The sequence below is a fragment of the Salmo salar genome, chromosome ssa13 (genome assembly GCF_905237065.1).
Source record: "Salmo salar chromosome ssa13, Ssal_v3.1, whole genome shotgun sequence".
In the NCBI taxonomy this organism is placed as follows: domain Eukaryota; kingdom Metazoa; phylum Chordata; class Actinopteri; order Salmoniformes; family Salmonidae; genus Salmo; species Salmo salar.
The window spans coordinates 2,794,072-2,818,143 of NC_059454.1; the positions used below are offsets into that span (position 1 = coordinate 2,794,072).

The window sequence follows — 24,072 nt, forward strand, 5'->3', positions numbered from 1 at the left end:
TGGCAAAGTGGGCGGGGTTATATCCTGCCTGCTTGGCCATATCCGGGGATATCGTCGGACCGGACCACAGTGTTTCCCGACCCCTCCTGTCTCAGCCGCCAGTATTTATGCTGCAATAGTTTATGTGTCGAGGGGCTAGGGTCAGTCTGTTATATCTGGAGTATTTCTCCTGTCTTATCCGGTGTCCTGTGTGAATTTAAGTATGCTCCCTCTAATTCTCTCTCTCCCTCCCCTCCCGGAGGACCAGAGCCCTGGGACCATGCCTCAGGACTACCTGGCCTGATGACTCCTTGCTGTCCCCGGTCCACATGGTCGTGCTGCTGCTCCAGTTTCAACTATTCTGCCTGCGGCTATGGAACCCTGACCTGTTCACTGGACATGCTACCTGTCCCAGACCTGCTGTTTTCAACTCTGAATGCTCGGCTATGAAAAGCCAACTGACATTTACTCCTGAGGTGCTGACCTGTTGCACCCTCTACAACCACTGTGATTATTATTATCTGACCCTGCTGGTCATCTATTGTAACGGCTTGTCTGTTGTGTGGCGGAAAGAAGCGCAGGAAGCAGCGAACACTGTGTGGTAATTTTAATAAACCACAAGCACAAAATAAAAGGTTTCCCAACAACAGGGAAAATACACGCAAAATACAAGCACAGTCGAACAAAACGCAGTCGACACACAGAAAGACAATCCCGCACAATAGGGAGCGGGCCAGCTGAACTAAATAGCCCTCTTAATGACTAACTCAGGGCAGGTGAGAAAACATAAAAAAAGGGAAAAACAAAAAGGGAATCGGTGGTAGCTAATAGGCCGGTGACGACGACCGCCGAGCGCCACCCGAGCAGAAGGGGGTGCCACCGTCAGTAGGAATCGTGACATCTATGAACATCTTGGCCATGTTCTGTTATAATCTCCACCCGGCACAGCCAGAAGAGGACTGGCCATCCCTCAGAGCCTGGTTCCTCTCTAGGTTTCTTCCTAGGTTCCTGTCTTTCTAGAGAGTTTTTCCTAGCCACCGTGCTTCTACATCTGCATTGCTTGTTGTTTGGGGTTTTAGGCTGGGTTTCTGTATAGCACTTAGTGACATCAGCTGATGTAAAAAGGGCTTGATAAATACATTTGATTGATATGAATGTATGTCCTTATAAACCACCATAGGAATGTTTGCAAAGACTGCAATCACGGTAAATGCTGCATGTGTCGACTCAAGAGGAAATGACCGTCACATTTCAATCGCGATACTGCTCAGATCTTCAGCGCTACAGATTGAATGGAGCCCTAATACTGTATTTGACTGTTAGGGCTTGTGCTCTGCTCCCAAACCCCTGACAACCCCCCGACAACACACATACAAACACATACACACACACCATCACAGATCAAAAATGAGATGAAGTATTTTATTTACACCACACACTATGGGGAAAGAAACAGAAAATATCAAACCAGGTTTGGGAGAGGAAGGAAGAGGGTAAGGAGACGAGGGAGGGACGGGGAGAAGGATGTAAGGAGAGAGTTGTAGGAAGAGAGAGAGATGCGGGAAGGAGAGAGAGATGTAGAAAGAGAGAGATGTAGGAAGGAGAGAGAGATGTAGGAAGAGAGAGACGTAGGAAGGAGAGAGATGTAGGAAGGAGAGAGAGATGTAGGAAGGAGAGAGATGTAGGAAGGAGAGAGAGATGTAGGAAGGAAAGAGATGTAGGAAGAGAGAGATGTAGGAAGTAGAGAGAGATGTAGGAAGGAGAGAGAGATGTAGGAAGGAGAGAGAGATGTAGGAAGGAGAGAGAGATGTAGGAAGGAGAGAGATGTAGGAAGGAGAGAGATGTAGGAAGGAGAGAGAGATGTAGGAAGGAGAGAGAGATGTAGGAAGGAAGGAGAGAGAGATGTAGGAAGGAGAAAGATCAGACAATAGACAGAAAGGCCAGACAGCTGATCTCCTCAGCCAGTCTACTTCAGTCCACCTTCAGTCTACTTCAGTCCCTCTTCAGTCTACTTCAGTCCCTCAGCCAGTCTACTTCAGTCCCTCAGCCAGTCTACTTCAGTCCCTCAGCCAGTCTACTTCAGTCCCTCAGCCAGGCTAATTCAGTCCCTCAGCCAGGCTAATTCAGTCCCTCAACCAGTCTACTTCAGTCCCTCAGCCAGTCTACTTCAGTCCCTCAGCCAGTCTACTTCAGTCCCTCAACCAGTCTACTTCAGTCCCTCTTCAGACTACTTCAGTGCATCTTCAGTCTACTTCAGTCCATCTTCAGTCCCTCTTCAGTGCCTCTTCAATATCTCTCTACTTCCTCAGGCCTCTCTTGGTTCTCTTGGTGCTGCAGAATAGAGGACACTTAGTTACACAGTGTGTGTGTGTGTGTGTGTGTGTGTGTGTGTGTGTGTGTGTGTGTGTGTGTGTGTGTGTGTGTGTGTAAGGGTTGTCCGTACGTCTTCTGGTGGTCTGACACTCTGTTGCGGAGGACGTTGATGTCATACTTCTGTCTGCTAATCTGATACTGCAGATCAAACTTCTCAGCCTCCAGCTGCTGCTGCCACAGCCACAGCTCCTGGGCCTTGTCTCTACACAGAGACAGAGAGGTTAGGATCTAGTAGTATAGTATAGTGCTGCTGCCACAGCCACAGCTCCTGGGCCTTGTCTCTACACCGAGACAGAGAGGTTAGGATCTAGTAGTATAGTATAGTATAGTATAGTATAGTATAGTATAGTATAGTATAGTATAGTATAGTACTGCTGCCACAGCCACAGCTCCTGGGCCTTGTCTCTACACAGAGACAGAGAGGTTAGGATCTAGTAGTATAGTACACATAATTGTAGTAGTATAGTATAGTATAGTATTGTTGTAGTACTGTACTTCAGTTTGTCCTGGCTCATGTTCTCGATGTCCAAAGACTTTCGTCTGTCCTGTAGAATCTTCTTCTTCTTCTCTCTTTCTGTCTGTCTCTTCCCTCTGACCTCCATCTAGTCATGTCATAATAATGAGATACATTTATATAATAATAATGTAATAACGACTTAATATAATAATCTACTGATAATGTATATACAGTGTATTATAATAGTACCTTCTGCATGTAGCCTCCAAAGTGTAAGCTGGTCAACGTCTTCTTCTTCTTAGCATCATCATCTGCTTTCCTCTTTGCCTCCTCCTCCTCTTTACGAGTCCTCTCGTCCTGGAGAGAGAAGGAGAGAGAAGGAGAGAGAAGGAGAGAAAGCACGCGAGAGAGAGAGAGAGAGAGCGAGAGAGATCACCCATAAAAGCTGCTATTCAGGTTCAATACCCGGCCTGATACACAGTGTCACTGAGACTCTCTCTCTTACCTCCAACCTCTTCTGTCGTTCTTTCTCTCGTTCGCTGCGGATCCTTTGCTGCTCTGATCGTTCAGAACGTCGCTTCTCCTAGAGAGAATATCCAGATCCCTAACTTTAGGAATAACATGACCGTAGTGTACAATGCTCTCTAAAAGTAAATACTAGCTAGTTTGAGTGACAGGGGTCAAAGGAGGGACTAATTTGACTGTCAGGAGTCTGGGGAGGGGCTAATTTGACTGTCAGGAGTCTGGGGAGGGGCTAATTTGACTGTCAGGAGTCTGGGGAGGGGCTAATTTCACTGTCAGGAGTCTGGGGTGGGGCTAGTTTGACTGTCAGGAGACTGGGGAGGGGCTAGTTTGACTGTCAGGAGTCTGGGGAGGGGCTAATTTGACTGTCATGAGTCTGGGGAGGGGCTAATTTGACTGTCAGGAGTCTGGGGAGGGGCTAGTTTGACTGTCAGGAGTCTGGGGCGGTGCTAGTTTGAGTAACAGGGGTCTGGGAGGGGCTAGTGTTAGTGACAGATGTCTGGGGCGGTGCTAGTTTGAGTAACAGGGGTCTGGGAGGGGCTAGTTTTAGTGACAGGTGTCTGGGGCGGTGGTAGTTTGAGTGACAGGGGTCTGGGAGGGGCTAGTTTTAGTGACAGGAGTCTGGGAGGGACTAGTTTGAGTGACAGGGGTCTGGGAGGGGCTAGTTTGAGTGACAGGGGTCTGGGAGGGGCTAGTTTGAGTGACAGGGGTCTGGGAGGGGCTAGTTTGAGTGACAGGGGTCTGGGAGGGGCTAGTTTGAGTGACAGGAGTCTGGGAGGGACTAGTTTGAGTGACAGGGGTCTGGGAGGGACTAGTTTGAGTGACAGGGGTCTGGGAGGGACTAGTTTGAGTGACAGGGGTCTGGGAGGGACTAGTTTGAGTGACAGGGGTCTGGGAGGGGCTAGTTTTAGTGATAGGGGTCTGGAACTGGGCTAGTTTGAGTGACATGTCTGTGCCACTCACAATCCTGTCTGTGAGGTTGATAAGCTCCTCCTCCTCCTTCTTCCTGCTTTCAAAGTGAACCTCGATCAGTGTCTGCAGCTCATTCAGATCCTTCTCCATGCGCTTTCTGTGGATGTCCTGCAGAAATAAAAACAATAACAACAACAACAAAAGATCCTTCTCCATACTCTTCCTGTCCGGCAGAGATGATAACAACGGTATAGTATATCCAGTCACATACTTACATCAAAATCTACCTTCTCTCCATCTGGGATCTTAGGTGGGATGAGGTTGGGCATTATGAACGGCCTGAGAGAGGGAGAGAGAGAGGGAGAGGATGAGAGAGGAAGAGGGAGAGAGAGAGAGAGAGAGAGAGAGAGAGAGGGAGAGGATGAGAGAGAGAGGAAGAGGGAGGGAGAGAGAGAGAGAGAGAGAGAGAGGGGAAGAGGTTAGAGGAAGAAGGAGAGAGGGAGTTAGGGAGAGAGGGAGAGGGGGAGAGAAAGGGAGAGGGAGAGAGGAATATAATCAACTTCAACTACAGGAAACGGAGGGCTGAACGTGCCCCCATTTACATCAACAGGGCTGTAGTGTGGCAGGTCGAGAGCTTCAAATTCCACAGTGTCCACATCACTTAGGATCTATCATGGTCCACACACATCAACACAGTCGTGAAGATGGCACGACAATGCCTCTTCCCCCCCTCAGGAGGTTAAAAATATCTCAAAACCTTCTACAGCTTCAGCATCGAGAGCATCTTGACTGCTTGGCATCCGACCGCAAGGTGCTACAGAGGGTAGTGCTACAGAGGGTAGTGCTACAGAGGGTACAGAGGGTAGTGCTACAGAGGGTAGTGCTACAGAGGGTACAGAGGGTAGTGCTACAGAGGGTAATGCGAACGGCCCAGTACATCACTGGGGCCGAGCTCCCTGCCATACTCTATAGCAGGCGGTTTCAGAGAAAGGCCCAAATTTATTTTAGACTCCAGCAAGCCAAGCCACAGACTGTTCTCTTTGCTACCGCACGGCAAGCTGTGCCAGTGAACCAAGTCTGGAACCAACAGACCCCTGAACAGCTTCTACCCCCAAGCCATAAGAATTCTAAACAAGACTGCTGAATAACTAACAGATTTATTACCCGGACTACCTGCATTAACTCTATGCACACACACTGGATTCTACCCACACACTGGACTCTACCCACACACTGGATTCTACCCACACACTGGATTCTACCCACACACTGGACTCTACCCACACACTGGAATCTATCCACACACTGGATTCTACCCACAGACTGGACTCTACCCACACACTGGACTCTACCCACACACTGGACTCTACCCACACACTGGACTCTACCCACAGACTGGACTCTACTCAAACTGGACTCTACCCACAAACTGGACTCTACCCACAAACTGGACTCTACCCACACACTGGATTCTACCCACACACTGGACTCTACCCACACACTGGACTCTATCCACACACTGGACTCTATCCACACACTGGACTCTATCCACACACTGGACTCTATCCACAAACTGGACTCTACCCACACACTGGACTCTACCCACACACTGGACTCTACACACACTGGACTCTACCCACACACTGGATTCTACCCACACACTGGACTCTACCCACAGACTCGATTCTACCCACACACTGGACTCTACCCATACACTGGACTCTACCCACAGACTCGATTCTACCCACAGACTCGATTCTACCCACACACTGGACTCTATCCACACACTGGACTCTACCCACACACTGGACTCTACCCACACACTGGACTCTACCCACACACTGGACTCTACCCACACACTGGACTCTACCCACACACTGGACTCTACCCACACACTGGACTCTACCCACACACTGGACTCTACCCACACACAGGACTCTACCCACACACTGGACTCTACCCACAGACTCGATTCTACCACACACTGGACTCTATCCACACACTGGACTCTACCCACACACTGGACTCTACCCACACACACTGGACTCTACCCACACACTGGACTCTACCCACACACTGGACTCTACCCACACACTGGACTCTACCCACACACTGGACTCAACACACTCTGAACTCTACACACACTGGACTCTACCCACACACTGGACTCTACCCACACACTGGACTCTACCCACAGACTCGATTCTACCCACACACTGGACTCTACCCATACACTGGACTCTACACACACACTGGACTCTATCCACACACTGGACTCTATCCACACACTGGAGTCTACCCACAGACTCGATTCTACCCACACACTGGACTCTACCCACACACTGGAATCTACCCACACACTGGACTCTATCCACAGACTCGATTCTACCCACAGACTGGACTCTACCCACACACTGGACTCTACCCACACACTGGACTCTACCCACACACTGGACTCTACCCACACACTGGACTCTACCCACACACTGGACTCAACACACTCTGAACTCTACACACACTGGACTCTACCCACACACTGGACTCTACCCACACACTGGACTCTACCCATACACTGGACTCTACACACACACTGGACTCTATCCACACACTGGACTCTATCCACAGACTGGAGTCTACCCACAGACTCGATTCTACCCACACACTGGACTCTACCCACACACTGGAATCTACCCACACACTGGACTCTACCCACACACTGGACTCTACCCACAGACTCGATTCTACCCACACACTGGACTCTACCCATACACTGGACTCTACCCACACACTGGACTCTATCCACAGACTCGATTCTACCCACAGACTGGACTCTACCCACACACTGGACTCTACCCACACACTGGACTCTACCCACACACTGGACTCTACCCACACACTGGACTCAACACACTCTGAACTCTACACACACTGGAATCTATCCACACACTGGATTCTACCCACAGACTGGACTCTACCCACACACTGGACTCTACCCACACACTGGACTCTACCCACAGACTGGACTCTACTCAAACTGGACTCTACCCACAAACTGGACTCTACCCACAAACTGGACTCTACCCACACACTGGATTCTACCCACACACTGGACTCTACCCACACACTGGACTCTACCCACACACTGGACTCTATCCACACACTGGACTCTATCCACACACTGGACTCTACCCACACACTGGACTCTACCCACACACTGGACTCTACCCACACACTGGACTCTACCCACACACTGGACTCAACACACTCTGAACTCTACACACACTGGACTCTACCCACACACTGGACTCTACCCACACACTGGACTCTACCCACAGACTCGATTCTACCCACACACTGGACTCTACCCATACACTGGACTCTACACACACACTGGACTCTATCCACACACTGGACTCTATCCACACACTGGAGTCTACCCACAGACTCGATTCTACCCACACACTGGACTCTACCCACACACTGGAATCTACCCACACACTGGACTCTATCCACAGACTCGATTCTACCCACAGACTGGACTCTACCCACACACTGGACTCTACCCACACACTGGACTCTACCCACACACTGGACTCTACCCACACACTGGACTCAACACACTCTGAACTCTACACACACTGGACTCTACCCACACACTGGACTCTACCCACACACTGGACTCTACCCATACACTGGACTCTACACACACACTGGACTCTATCCACACACTGGACTCTATCCACACACTGGAGTCTACCCACAGACTCGATTCTACCCACACACTGGACTCTACCCACACACTGGAATCTACCCACACACTGGACTCTACCCACACACTGGACTCTACCCACAGACTCGATTCTACCCACACACTGGACTCTACACATACACTGGACTCTACCCACACACTGGACTCTATCCACAGACTCGATTCTACCCACAGACTGGACTCTACCCACACACTGGACTCTACCCACACACTGGACTCTACCCACACACTGGACTCTACCCACACACTGGACTCAACACACTCTGAACTCTACACACACTGGAATCTATCCACACACTGGATTCTACCCACAGACTGGACTCTACCCACACACTGGACTCTACCCACACACTGGACTCTACCCACACACTGGACTCTACCCACAGACTGGACTCTACTCAAACTGGACTCTACCCACAAACTGGACTCTACCCACAAACTGGACTCTACCCACACACTGGATTCTACCCACACACTGGACTCTACCCACACACTGGACTCTATCCACACACTGGACTCTATCCACACACTGGACTCTATCCACACACTGGACTCTATCCACAAACTGGACTCTACCCACACACTGGACTCTACCCACACACTGGACTCTACACACACTGGACTCTACCCACACACTGGATTCTACCCACACACTGGACTCTACCCACAGACTCGATTCTACCCACACACTGGACTCTACCCATACACTGGACTCTACCCACAGACTCGATTCTACCCACAGACTCGATTCTACCCACACACTGGACTCTATCCACACACTGGACTCTACCCACACACTGGACTCTACCCACACACTGGACTCTACCCACACACTGGACTCTACCCACACACTGGACTCTACCCACACACTGGACTCTACCCACACACTGGACTCTACCCACACACAGGACTCTACCCACACACTGGACTCTACCCACAGACTCGATTCTACCACACACTGGACTCTATCCACACACTGGACTCTACCCACACACTGGACTCTACCCACACACACTGGACTCTACCCACACACTGGACTCTACCCACACACTGGACTCTACCCACACACTGGACTCTACCCACACACTGGACTCTACCCACACACTGGACTCAACACACTCTGAACTCTACACACACTGGACTCTACCCACACACTGGACTCTACCCACACACTGGACTCTACCCACAGACTCGATTCTACCCACACACTGGACTCTACCCATACACTGGACTCTACACACACACTGGACTCTATCCACACACTGGACTCTATCCACACACTGGAGTCTACCCACAGACTCGATTCTACCCACACACTGGACTCTACCCACACACTGGAATCTACCCACACACTGGACTCTATCCACAGACTCGATTCTACCCACAGACTGGACTCTACCCACACACTGGACTCTACCCACACACTGGACTCTACCCACACACTGGACTCTACCCACACACTGGACTCAACACACTCTGAACTCTACACACACTGGACTCTACCCACACACTGGACTCTACCCACACACTGGACTCTACCCATACACTGGACTCTACACACACACTGGACTCTATCCACACACTGGACTCTATCCACACACTGGAGTCTACCCACAGACTCGATTCTACCCACACACTGGACTCTACCCACACACTGGAATCTACCCACACACTGGACTCTACCCACACACTGGACTCTACCCACAGACTCGATTCTACCCACACACTGGACTCTACCCATACACTGGACTCTACCCACACACTGGACTCTATCCACAGACTCGATTCTACCCACAGACTGGACTCTACCCACACACTGGACTCTACCCACACACTGGACTCTACCCACACACTGGACTCTACCCACACACTGGACTCAACACACTCTGAACTCTACACACACTGGACTCTACCCACACACTGGACTCTACCCACACACTGGACTCTACCCACAGACTCGATTTTACCCCCACACTGGACTCTACACACACTGGACTCTACCCACACACTGGACTCTACCCACAGACTCGATTCTACCCACACACTGGACTCTACCCACACACTGGACTCTATCCACACACTGGACTCTACCCACACACTGGACTCTACCCACACACTGGACTCTACCCACACACTGGACTCTATCCACACACAGGACTCTACCCACACACTGGACTCTACCCACAGACTCGATTCTACCCACACACTGGACTCTACCCACACACTGGACTCTACACACACTGGACTCTACCCACACACTGGACTCTACCCACACAATGGACTCAACACACTCTGGACTATACACACACTGGACTCTACCCACACACTGGACTCTACCCACACACTGGACTCTACCCACACACTGGACTCTATCCACACACTGGACTCTATCCACACACTGGACTCTATCCACACACTGGACTCTACCCACACACTGGACTCTACCCACACACTGGACTCTACCCACAGACTGGAGTCTACCCACATACAGGATTCTACCCACACAATGGAGTCTACCCACATACAGGATTCTACCCACACAATGGAGTCTCCACACTCATACACTCACACTCACAAACACTTTCACACTCACCGCATATGCTGATCTCAGTCACTTTCCCCCTACCTATATGTAGAATATATATCTACCTCAATTACCTCGTACCACTGCACATCGACTTGGTAATGGTACTCCCTGTATAAAGCCATGTTAGTTTCTACTCCCTGTATATATATTTGGCCATGTTATTTTCTACTTCCTATATATATATAAAGCCATGTTATTTTCTACTTCCTATATTATTTTCATGTTATTTTCTACTTCCTGTATATAGCCATGTTATTTTATACTCCCTGTATATAGCTGTCACGTCCTGACCATAGAAAGCTGTTATTTTCTATGGTAGAGTAGGTCAGGGCATGACAGGGGGTGTTTTCTAGTTTAGATTTTCTATGTTGTTATGTTCTAGTTTTTGTATTTCTATGTTGTTGTTTTTTGGGATGATCTCCAATTAGAGGCAGCTGGTCATTGTTGTCTCTAATTGGAGATCATACTTAAGTAGTTGTTTTTCCCACCTGGTTTTGTGGGAGATTGTTTTTGAGTTAGTGTATGTTGCACCTCTTCGTCACGGTTTGTTGTTTTTGTTTATTAGTTTATTTGTATGTCTTGCATAGTTTCACAGTGAAAATAAAATGTGGAACGATACGCACGCTGCGCTTTGGTCCCATTCTTCAGACAGCCGTGACAATAGCCATGTTATTTTCTACTCCCTGTATATAGCCATGTTATTTTCTACTCCCTGTATATAGCCATGTTATTTTCTACTCCCTGTATATAGTCATGTTATTTTCTACTCCCTGTATATAGCCATGTTATTTTTACTAATTATATTTATTTCTTATTCACTGTGCAACTATGTTATTTTTTCAATTTAAAAAAAAAGGACTCGTAAGTAGGCATGTCACTGTTAGTCTACACCAGCATGTGACAAATATGCTTTGATTTGATTTGAACCCAGTCTCTCAGAGCGTTCGATGTCAGCCAACTGACACCCTTATCAGACCATAGTAAAATCCCAATCTACTTGAACAGAGCAATACTCAACCATAAAGCATCGAAGCCGAACAAACTGCATAAGGTTAAAGAAATGCTATAAAGTAAGGAGGATAATGTAGAAACCTACGAAAAAACAATTGGTCAACAACAAATCCAATCCCTCCTAGACAACTTCCTGAACAATAATAAAGGTTTAAAGTTAGCAGAAGGAAACGTGAACAATATATTTGTTAAGATATATATATTTTTATTTTATTTATTTTTATTTCACCTTTATTTAACCAGGTAGGCTAGTTGAGAACAAGTTCTCATTTGCAACTGCGACCTGGCCAAGATAAAGGATAGCAATTCGACACATACAACAACACAGAGTTACACATGGAATAAACAAAACATACAGTCAGTAATATAGTGGAACAAAAGAAAACAAAAAGTTTATATACAGTGAGTTCAATTGAGGTAAGTAAATGAGGTAAGTAATTACAATATAGCAATTAAACACTGGAATGGTAGATGTGCAGAAGATGAATGTGCAAGTAGAGATTCTGGGGTGCAAAGGAGCAAGAAATAAATAAATACAGTACGGGGATGAGGTAGGTAGATAGATGGGCTGTTTACAGATGGGCTATGTACAGGTGCAGTGATCTGTGAGCTGCTCTGACAGCTGATGCTTAAAGCTAGTGAGGGAGATATGAGTCTCCAGCTTCAGAGATTTTTGCAGTTCATTCCAGTTATTGGCAGCAGAGAACTGGAAGGAAAGACGACCAAAGGCGGAATTGGCTTTGGGGGTGACCAGTGAGAAATACCTGCTGGAGCCCGTGCTATTGGTGGGTGCTGCTATGGTGACCAGTGAGCTGAGATAAGGGGGGACTTTACCTAGCAGGGTCTTGTAGATGACCTGTAGCCAGTGGGTTTGGCGACGAGTATGAAGCGAGGGCCAGCCAACGAGAGCGTACAGGTCGCAGTGGTGGGTAGTGTATGGGGCTTTGGTGACAAAACGGATGGCACTGTGATAGACTGTATGCAATTTGTTGAGTAGAGTGTGGGAGGTTATTTTGTAGATGACATCGCCAAAGTTGAGGATCGGTAGGATGGTCAGTTTTACGAGGGTATGTTTGGCAGCATTAGTGAAGGATGCTTTGTTGCGATATAGGAAGCCAATTCTAGATTTAATTTTGGATTGGAGATGCTTAATGTGAGTCTGGCAGGAGAGTTTACAGTCTAACCAGACACCCAGGTATTTATAGTTGTCCGAGCCGTCCAGAGTAGTGATGCTGGACGGGCGGGCAGATGCAGGCAGTGATCGGTTGAACAGCATGCATTTAGTTTTACTTGCATTTAAGAGCAGTTGGAGGCCACGGAAGGAGAGTTGTAAGGCATTAAAGCTCGTCTGGAGGTTAGTTAACACAGTGTCCAAAGAGGGGCCAGAAGTATACAGAATGGTGTCGTCTGCGTAGAGGTGGATCAGAGAATCACCAGCAGCAAGAGCGACATCATTGATGTATACAGAGAAGAGAGTTAGCCTGAGAATTGAACCCTGTGGCACCCCCATAGAGTCTGCCAGAGGTCCGGACAACAGGCCCTCGGATTTGACACACTGAACTATATCAGAGAAGTATTTGGTAAACCAGGCGAGGAAATCATTTGAGAAACCAAGGCTGTCGAGTCTGCCAATAAGAATGTGATGATTGACAGAGTCGAAAACCTTGGCCAGGTCGATGAATACGGCTGCACAATAATGTCTCTTATCGATGGCGGTTATGATATCATTTAGGACCTTGAGCGTGGCTGAGGTGCACCCATGACCAGCTCTGAAATAAAATGCATAGCGGAGAAGGTACGGTGGGATTCGAAATGGTCGGTGATCTGTTTGTTAACTTGGCTTTCGAAGACCTTAGAAAGACAGGGTAGGATAGATATAGGGCTGTAGCAGTTTGGGTCTAGAGTGTCACTCCCTTTGAAGAGGGGGATGACCGCAGCAGCTTTCCAATCTTTGGGAATCTCAGACGATACGAAAGAGAGGTTGAACAGGCTAGTAATAGGGGTTGCAACAATTTCGGAAGATTATTTTAGAAAGAGAGGGTCCAGATTGTCTAGCCCGGCTGATTTGTAGGGGTCCAGATTTTGCAGTTCTTTCAGAACATCAGCTATCTGGATTTGGGTGAAGGAGAAATGGTAGGGGCTTCTGCAGGTTGCTGTGGAGGGTGCCGGGCAGCTGGCCGGGGTAGGGGTAGCCAGATGGAAAGCATGGCCAGCCGTAGAGAAATGCTTATTGAAATTCTCAATTATAGTGGATTTACCGGTGGTAACAGTGTTTCCTAGCCTCAGATCAGTGGGCACACTCCACTGGCTTCCAGTTGAAGCTCTCATCCACAACAAGACCATGGTGCTTACCTACGGAACAGCAAGAGGAACTGCCCCTCCCTGTGTGGTTCAGTTGGTAGAGCATGGCACTGACAATGCCAGGGTTGTGGGTTCAATTTCCATGGGGGGATCAGTATGAAAAAAATATAAAAATGTATGCACTCACTACTGAAAGTCGCTCTGGATAAGAGTGTCTGCTAAATGTATCTTCAGGCTCATACTCTGCACTCTGTTCTGCCACCTCTGGGATGTTGGCACTCTCACCCCTATGGGTGAGCAGCATATATACAAATACTAATCCAACACTAGCACTTGACCACCCCCCCCCTTGCTAGTTATGGCTTTTAGTGAGGAAAATTGTAGTTACTATGCCTGTGATATGTGATTGTTCCACCTAGCTATTTTAAGATGAATGCACTATCTGTAAGTTGCCCTGGATAAGAGCGTCTGCTAAATTACTCAAATGTGAATATAAATCTGGTTATTCTGTTCCCAACCAAGGAGGGCCTTCAGCAGCACTTAGATCTTCTGCACAGATTCTGTTAGACTTGGGCCCTGACAGTGAATCTCAGTAAGACAAAAATAATGGCGTACCAAAAAAGGTCCAGTTGCCAGGACTACAAATTCTATCTAGACAGAGATGCCCTAAAGCACACAAAGATCTATATCTACCTCAGCCTAAACATCAACACCACTTATAACTTCTACCAGGCTGTGAACAATCTAAAATATAAGGCTAGAATGGCCTTCTATGGTCTGGGGTCCAATCACTAACCAAGAACTCCCATCAAAAGGAACATAAAACCCGACATCCCAATTAGGATCTGGCTAAAAAACTTAAATCAGTTATAGAACCCATTGCCCTCTATGTTTGTGAGGTCTGGGGTCCACTCACTAACCAAGAACTCCCAAAATGGGACAAACACCCAATTGAGACTCTGCAAGCAGAATTCTGTGTACAACGCAAAACACCAACCAATGGATGCAGAGCAGAACTAGGACTATACCTGCTAGTTATCAACACCCAGAAAAGAGCTGTTAAAGGAAGCGATGCCCACACATTCCTCCACAAAGCCTTCACCTACAGAGAAATGAACCTGGAGAAGAGTCCCCTCAGCCAGCTGGTTCCCCAGGACATCAACACAATTAGACCCCATAGAGCCCTCACCTACAGAGAGATTAACCTGGAGAAGAGTCCCATCAGCCAGCTGGTTCCCCAGGACATCAACACAATTAGACCCCATAGAGCCCTCACCTACAAAGAGATTAACCTGGAGAAGAGTCCCATCAGCCAGCTGGTTCTGGTTCACCAGGACATCAACACAATTAGACCCCATAGAGCCCTCACCTACAGAGAAATGAACCTGGAGAAGAGTCCCCTCAGCCAGCTGGTTCCCCAGGACATCAACATAATTAGACGCCATAGAGCCCTCACCTACAGAGAGATTAACCTGGAGAAGAGTCCCCTCAGCCAGCTGGTTCCCCAGGACATCAACACAATTAGACCCCATAGAGCCCTCACCTACAGAGAGATTAACCTGGAGAAGAGTCCCATCAGCCAGCTGGTTCCCCAGGACATCAACACAATTAGACCCCATAGAGCCCTCACCTACAGAGAAATGAACCTGGAGAAGAGTCCCCTCAGCCAGCTGGTTCCCCAGGACATCAACACAATTAGACCCCATAGAGCCCTCACCTACAGAGAGATTAACCTGGAGAAGAGTCCCCTCAGCCAGCTGGTTCCCCAGGACATCAACACAATTAGACCCCATAGAGCCCTCACCTACAGAGAGATTAACCTGGAGAAGAGTCCCCTCAGCCAGCTGGTTCTGGTTCCCCAGGACATCAACACAATTAGACCCCATAGAGCCCTCACCTACAGAGAAATGAACCTGAAGAGTCCCCTCAGCCAGCTGGTTCCCCAGGACATCAACACAATTAGACCCCATAGAGCCCTCACCTACAGAGAGATGAACCTGGAGAAGAGTCCCCTCAGCCAGCTGGTTCCCCAGGACATCAACACAATTAGACCCCATAGAGCCCTCACCTACAGAGAGATTAACCTGGAGAAGAGTCCCATCAGCCAGCTGGTTCTGGTTCCCCAGGACATCAACACAATTAGACCCCATAGAGCCCTCACCTACAGAGAGATTAACCTGGAGAAGAGTCCCCTCAGCCAGCTGGTTCTGGTTCCCCAGGACATCAACACAATTAGACGCCATAGAGCCCTCACCTACAGAGAGATTAACCTGGAGAAGAGTCCCCTCAGCCAGCTGGTTCCCCAGGACATCAACACAATTAGACCCCATAGAGCCCTCACCTACAGAGAGATTAACCTGGAGAAGAGTCCCCTCAGCCAGCTGGTTCTGGTTCCCCAGGACATCAACACAATTAGACCCCATAGAGCCCTCACCTACAGAGAAATGAACCTGGAGAAGAGTCCCCTCAGCCAGCTGGTTCTGGTTCTCCAGGACATCAACACCCAGAAAATATCTTTAAAAGGAAGCGATGCCCACACATTCCTCCACAAATCAAATCAAATTGTATTGGTCACACACACATGGTTAGCAGATGTTAATGCGAGTGTAGCGAAATGCTTGTGCTTCTAGTTCCGACAATGTAGTAATATCTAACCATTAATCTAACAAATTCACAACAACTACCTATACACACAAATGTAAGGGATGAATAAGAATATGTACATATAAATATATGGATGAGCAATGGCCGTGCGGCATAGGCAAGATGCAGTAGATGGTATAGAGCACTATACACATATGAAATGAGTGATGTAGGATATGTAAACATTAGTAAAGTGGCATTATTTAAAGTGACTAATGATAGGCATAGGCAAGATGCAGTAGATGGTATAGAGCAGTATATACATATGAGATGAGTAATGTAGGATATGTAAACATTATTAAAGTTGCATTACTTATTAAGGTGACTAGTGATACCTTTATTAAGTCCATTTATTAAAGTTGCCAGAGATTTGACTCTGTATGTTGACAGCAGCCTCTCTATGTTAGTGATGGCTGTTTAACAGTCTGATGGCCTTGAGATACAAGCTGTTTTTCAGTCTCTCGGTCCCAGCTTTGATGCACCTGTACTGACCTTGCCTTCTGGATGATAGCGGGATGAACAGGCAGTGGCTCGGGTGGTTGTTGTCCTTGATGATGTTTTTGGCCTTCCTGTGACATCGGGTGCTGTAGGTGGTGGGGGGTGATCCCTCTGCTGTTTCCTGAAGTCCACGATTATCTCCTTTGTTTTGTTGATGTTAAGTGAGAGGTTATTTTCCTGACACCACACTCCGAGGGGCCTCACCTCCTCCCTGTTGGCTGTCTCGTCGTTGTTGGTAATCAAGCCTACCACTGTAGTGTCGTCTGCAAAAATGATGACTGAGTTGGAGGCGTGCATGGCCACGCAACCATGGGTGAACAGGGAGTACAGGAGAGGGCTGAGAACGCTCCCTTGTGGGACCCCAGTGTTGAGGATCAGCGGGGTGGAGATGTTGTTTCCTACCTTCACCACCTGTGGGTGACCCGTCAGAAAGTCCAGGACCCAGTTGCACAGGGCAGGGTCGAGACCCAGGGTCTCAAGCTTAATGACAAGTTTGGAGGGTACTATGGTATTAAATGCAGAGCTGTAGTCAATGAACATCATTCTTACATAGGTATTCCTCTTGTCCAGATGGGATAGGGCAGTATGCAGTGTGATGGTGATTGCATCGTCAGTGGACCTATTGGGGTGGTAAGCAAATTGGCGTGGGTCTAGGGTATCAGGTAGGGTGGAGGTGATATGCTCCTTGGCTAGTCTCTCAAAGCACTTCATGATGACAGAAGTGAGTGCAACGGGGCAATAGTCATTTAGTTCGTTTACCTTTGCTTTCTTGGGAACAGGAACAATGGTGGCCATCTTGAAGCATGTGGGGACAACAGACTGGGGTAGGGATTGATTAAATATGTCCATAAACACACCAGCCAGCTGGTCTGCGCATGCAATGAGGATGCGGCTGGGGTTGCCGTCTGGGCCGGCAGCCTTGCGAGGGTTAACACGTTTAAATGTTTTACTCACGTCAGCCACGGAGAAGGAGAGCCCACAGGCTTTGGTACCGGGCCATGTCAGTGGCACTGTATTGTCCTCAAAGCGAGCAAAGAAGTTGTTTGATTTGTCTGGGAGCAAGATGTCGATGTTCACGACAGGGCTGGTATTCTTTTTGTAATCTGTGATTGACTGTAGACCCTGCCACATATTGTAACGGCTCGGTAGTCGGGTAGGAGGAATGAGGTGCAGGAAGCAGCGAACACATGGAGTGGTGTTTTTAATCACACAGGATAAACAAAAGTTCCCAACCATAGGGAATAAAATACAAAATAGACGACCAGGTAAAGCCGACGAACAACACTTCGTCAAAGAAAACAAATTAATCCCGCACAAACAACAGACGGGCCAGCTGAACTAAATACCCCCTCTAATAGCTAATTGGCCACAGGTGCCCAAAACCAAAAAAAGGGAAAACCAAAAAGGGATCGGTAGTAGCTAATAGGCCGGTGACGACGACCGCCGAGCGCCACCCGAGTAGGAGGGGGCGCCACCGTCGGTGGGAATCGTGACACATATGTCTCGTGTTTGAGCCGTTAAATTGCGACTCTGCTTTGTCTCTACAGTCGTGGCCAAAAGTTTGGGGAATGACACAAATATTCATTTTCACAAAGTCTGCTGCCTCAGTTTGTATGATGGCAATTTGCATGCCAGTAAGATTGCACCCAAATCAACCATTTATCGGATTTATCAAGAACTTCAAGGAGAGCGGTTCAATTGTTGTGAAGAAGGCTTCAGGGCGCCCAAGAAAGTCCAGCAAGCGCCAGGACCGTCTCCGAAAGTTGATTCAGCTGCGGGATCGGGGCACCACCAGTACAGAGCTTGCTCAGGAATGGCAGCAGGCAGGTGTGAGTGCATCTGCACGCACAGTGAGACTTTTGGAGGATGGCCTGGTGTCAAGAAGGGCAGCAAAGAAGCAACTTCTCTCCAGAAAAAACCATCAGGGACAGACTGATATTCTGCAAAAGGTACAGGGATTGGACTGCTGAGGACTGGGGTAAAGTCATTTTCTCTGATGAATCCCCTTTCCGATTGTGTGGGGCATCCGGAAAAAGCTTGTCTGGAGGAGACAAGGTGAGCGCTACCATCAGTCCTGTGTCATGCCAACAGTAAAGCATCCTGAGGCCATTCATGTGTGGGGTTGCTTCTCAGCCAAGAGAGTGGGCTCACTCACAATTTTGCCTAAGAACACAGCCATGAATAAAGAATGGTACCAACACATCCTCCGAGAGCAACTTCTCCCAACCATCCAGGAACAGTTTGGTAACGAACAATGCCTTTTCCAGCATGACGGAGCACCTTGCTATAAGGCAAAAGTGATAACTAAGTGGCTCGGGGAACAAAACATCGATATTTTGGGTCCATGGCCAGGAAACTCCCCAGACCTTAATCCCATTGAGAACTTGTGGTCAATCCTCAAGAGGCGGGTGGACAAACAAAAACCCACAAATTCTGACAAACTCCAAGCATTTATTATGCAAGAATGGGCTGCGATCAGTCAGGATGTGGCCCAGAAGTTAATTGACAGCATGCCAGGGCGGATTGCAGAGGTCTTGAAAAAGAAAGGGTCAACACTACAAATATTGACTCTTTGCATCAACTTCATGTAATTGTCAATAAAAGCCTTTGACACTTATGAAATGCTTGTAATTATACTTCAGTATTCCATAGTAACATCTGACAAAAATATCTAAAGACACTAAAGCAGCAAACTTTGTGAAAATTTATATTTGTGTAATTCTCAAAACTTTTGGCCACGACTGTATACTGACGCTTTGCTTGTTTGATTGCCTTGTGGAGGGAATAGCTGTACTGTTTGTATTCGGTCATGTTTCCAGTCGCCTTGCCATGATTAAAAGTGGTGGTTCGCGCTTTCAGTTTTGCACAAATGCTGCCATCAATCCATGGTTTCTGGTTAGGAAATGTTTTAATAGTCATATTGGGTACGACATCTCCGATGCACTTGCTAATAAACTCGCTTACCGAGTCAGCGTATACATCAATGTTGTTGTCTAAGGCTATCCAGAACATATCCCAGTCCACGTGATCGAAGCAGTCCTGAAGCGTGGAATCCGATTGGTCAGACCAGCGTTGGACAGACCTGAGCACAGGCGTTTCCTGTTTAAATTTCTGTCTATAGGCTGTGAGCAACAAAATGGAGTCATGGTCAGATTTGCAGGGCGGGGGAGGGCTTTGTATGCATCGTGGAAGTTAGAGTAGCAATGATCCAGAATGTTAGCAGCCCGTGTCGCGCATTTGATATGCTGATAGAATTTAGGAAGTCTCGTTCCCAGGTTAGCTTTGTTAAAATCCCCGGCTACAATAAATGCATGTTCTTTCAGGGCCGACGAGGTATCTGCTTGGGGGGGTACATACACGGCTGTGACTATACTCGAAGAGAATTCAATTGTAAGCACTCATCTACAGAGAGATGAACCTAGAGGCGAGTCCCCTCAGCCAGCTGATTCTGGGGTTCACAAACACAAACACACCCCACAGAGCCCCAGGCCAGCAACACTTTTAGACCCAACCAAATTAAGAGAAAGCAAAAAGATAACTATTTGACACACTGGAAATAATCAACCAAAAAACAGCAAATTGGAATGCTATCTGGCCATCAACAGAGAGTACACAGTGGCAGAATACGTGACCACTGTGACTGACCCAAAATTAAGAAAATCTTTGAGTATGTATAGAATATAGAAATCCAACACTGATAAACTCCCATATTTGTGAGGAGAAATACCACAGTGTGCAGTCACAGCAGCAAGATTTGTGGTCCGTTGAAATGAGAAAAGGGCAACCAGTGGAGCACAAACAACATTGTAAATACAACCTATATTTATCTGTTTATTTATCTTCCCTCACTATTCATACTACAACTATTTGTACATTGCTAAAACACTGTAGCTGATAATAAAACACGTAAAATGTCTTTCTTTTTTAAACCTTTTTAAGTGCAATGTTTACTGTTAATTTCTAACGTTCTTTTGTTAATGTTACATTTGTTTCTTCTCAATTTTGTTCATTGTTTATTTCACTAAATATATGTTTCCCATGCCGATAAATCCCATTGAATTGGGAGAGAAAGAGAGAGAGAGAGATAGAGAATAAGAATGGACAACAACTCCCAGCATGTATTCCATATTCCAATCCAATCTAACCTTCCATACCCCCCATCCATTCATTAACATGTTGGAGGACTTACTTGAATTTAGGTTTGGCCTCCTCTGTGGATGATGAGAGAGAGGTGGAGAGAGAAAAAAATAGTCATTAGAGATGTCCAGGTGTGACAGAGAGACAGACAGAGAGACAGACAGATGGACACAGTCACATACTGTAGGAATGAATGGGGTAACATCATCGATGGGTTTGTCCATTTTGAGTGGGGGTCCAAAATTATTGGCACCCTATGATAAAGATGAGCAAAAAATATTATCCTGGTGTGTTTCCAAAAAGCTCTGACCAAAGCACCGGTTTCAATCCAAATGCCAATGCCGTTTAGCAAACTCTATGCGTTTACATTGGTTGGATGACATGAAAATAGAGCTCTTTGGCCATTCATACCAGTGGTGGTTTTGGTGTCAAAATAAGGATGCATAAGCAGAAAAGAACCCCATCCCTAATGTAAAATATGGGGATCGATCTTTGATGTTATGGGGCTATTTGCTTCCACTTGTTAAGGTCAACGGCATCATGAACTTTATCCAGTACCAGGACATTTTTTGCCAACAAACCTGGTTGCCTCTGCCAGAAGGCTAAAACTTGGCCGCAAGTGGATCTTCCAGCAAGACAATAAACCATAGCAGACATCAAAATCCACAACTAGTGTGTTCTCCAACTCATAAAATATTTTAGGAAAAGGCTCAGTGCCGTTTTAGTTGCAAGGTGAGATATTGAAAGGTATTGAAAACAGAGATGTCAATAATTGCAACCCCTACCTTAAAAAATAAAAAATAGTTGTTGAACAAAATCTCTTTCCATGAGAAAGATTTATTATTTTAGTGTGAAATATTTTATTTTCCCTTTTTTTTTGCATACAACAATACCTCAGTATTTGTGTTATTTACTTCATACAGTGTTTTTTGCTCATCTTTATCAAGGTGGCAGTAATTTTGGACCCCACCTTATATAAACAGTCTATGCTTGAACCGCATCCCTCCTAGCCGGCCTCGCTGTTGGTTTTGAGTGGGGCATTTAGCGTTCACCACCGGTGCTAACTCTACCTGGGCAACAGCCACAGGACCGAGCGATGCAAAACGAGCTTGCCAATTATTTACCTTCTCCCTCCTCTGCCCCCTCCCCTTCATCTGCATGCTCCTCCTCTCCCTCCTGTGGCTCCTCCCCTGCATCAGGAAAAGAAAAAGAACACTGTTAAAGACAAGAGGTGTGTGTGTCTGTGCACGTGTGTGGAGGGTAATGTTATATATATTCTACTGAGGTAGGTTGTAGTAGGGTTATGTTATATACAGTGAATTCTGAAAGTATTCAGACCCCTTGACTTTTTCCACATTTTGTTACGTTACAGCCTTAGACTAAAATGGAGGAAATCGTTTTTTCCCCCTCATCAATCTACATACAATACCTCATAATGACATCACAATACCCCATAATGACATCACAATACCTCATAATGAAATAGCAAAAAACGTTTTTTTGACATTTTTGCAAATGTATTAAAAACATATTTTTTTTAATATATCACATTTACATAAGTATTCAGACCCTTTACTCAGTGCTTTTTTGAAACACCTTTGGCAGTGATTACATCCTCGAGTCTTTTTGGGAATGACGCTACAAGCTTGGCACACCTGTATTTGGGGAGTTTCTCCCATTCTTCTCTGCAGATCCTCTCAAGCTCTGTCAGGTTGGATGGTGAGCATTGCTGCACAGCTAGTTTCAGATCTCTCCAGAGATGTTAGATTGGGTTTAAGTCCGGGCTCTGGCTGGGCCACTCAAGGACATTCAGAGACAAGCCCCAAAGCCACTTCTGCGTTGACTTGGCTGTGTGCTTAGGGTTGTTGTCCTGTTGGAACTTGAACCTTCGCCTCAGTCTAAAGTCCTGAGCACTCTGGAGCAGGTTTTCATCAAGAATCTCTCTGTACTTTGCTCTGTTCTTCTCTCCCTCGATCCTGACTACTCTCCCAGTCCCTGCCGCTGAAAAAACATCCCCACAGCATGATGCTGCCACCACCAGGCTCCACCGTAGGGATTGTGCCAGGTTTCCATCTTGGTTTCATCAGAGCAAAGAATCTTGTTTCTCATGGTCTGAGATACCTTTCGGTGCCTTTTGGTAAACTCCAAGCGGGCTGTCATGTGCCTTTTACTGAGGAGTGGCTTCCGTCTCTACCATAAAGGCATGATTGGTGGAGTGCTGCAGCGATGGTTGTCCTTGTGGAAGGTTGGAAGGTGGAAGGATGGAAGGTTTTCCCATCTCCACAGAGGAGCTCTGGAACTCTGCCAGAGTGACCATCGGGTTCTTGGTCACTTCCCTGACCAAGCCCCTTCTCCGCCGATTGCTCAGTTTGGCCAGGCAGTCAGCTCTAGGAAGAGTCTTGGAGGTTCCAAACTTCTTCCATTTAAGAATTTTATTTTATTTATTTTATTTCACCTTTATTTAACCAGGCAGGCCAGTTGAGAACAAGTTCTCATTTACAACTGCGACCTGGCCAAGATAAAGCAGTGCGACAAAAACAACAACACAGAGTACCACATAAACAAACGTACAGTCAATAACACAAAATAAAAGAAAAATAGAAAGATCTATGTACAGTGTGTGCAAATGTAGAAGAGTATGGAGGTAGGCAATAAATAGGCCCTAGAGGCGAAAATAATTACAATTTATCATTAACACTGGAGTGATAGATGTGCAGATGATGATGTGCAAGTAGAGATACTGGGGTGCAAAATAGCAAGAGGGTAAGTAATAAAATGGCGATGAGGTAGTTGGATGGGCTATTTACAGATTGGCTGTGTACAGGTACAGTGATCGGTAAGCTGCTCTGACAGCTGATGCTTAAAGTTTGAGAGGGAGATATA

General features: G+C 47.0%; 1 protein-coding gene across 1 annotated transcript; it reads right to left on the reverse strand.

Annotated features, from left to right (window-relative positions):
- Positions 1 to 1,821: 1,821 nt before the first annotated feature.
- Positions 1,822 to 22,515, reverse strand: LOC106593306 (troponin T, cardiac muscle isoforms). Its single transcript, XM_045692800.1, has 9 exons — positions 22,314 to 22,515; positions 21,242 to 21,263; positions 4,519 to 4,582; positions 4,295 to 4,411; positions 3,315 to 3,392; positions 3,059 to 3,166; positions 2,848 to 2,954; positions 2,423 to 2,554; positions 1,822 to 2,310 (listed from the first exon to the last, which is right to left on the reverse strand). The coding sequence occupies exons 3-9, from the start codon at positions 4,570 to 4,572 to the stop codon at positions 2,277 to 2,279; spliced, it is 630 nt and encodes a 209-aa protein (XP_045548756.1). The 5' UTR covers positions 4,573 to 4,582; positions 21,242 to 21,263; positions 22,314 to 22,515; the 3' UTR covers positions 1,822 to 2,276.
- Positions 22,516 to 24,072: the final 1,557 nt, after the last annotated feature.

What these genes read in the sequence shown, in the direction of transcription:
- LOC106593306 (XM_045692800.1), bottom strand. Translation starts at nt 4,572, where the DNA reads ATGCCCAACCTCATCCCACCTAAGATCCCAGATGGAGAGAAGGTAGAT. An exon ending in GAGAGAAGGTAGATTTTGAT is followed by an intron (nt 4,412 to 4,518) that starts GTAAGTATGTGA and finishes TTATTTCTGCAG; the next exon opens with GACATCCACAGAAAGCGCAT. An exon ending in GTGTCAGACCACCAGAAGAC is followed by an intron (nt 2,311 to 2,422) that starts GTACGGACAACC and finishes TCTATTCTGCAG; the next exon opens with CACCAAGAGAACCAAGAGAG.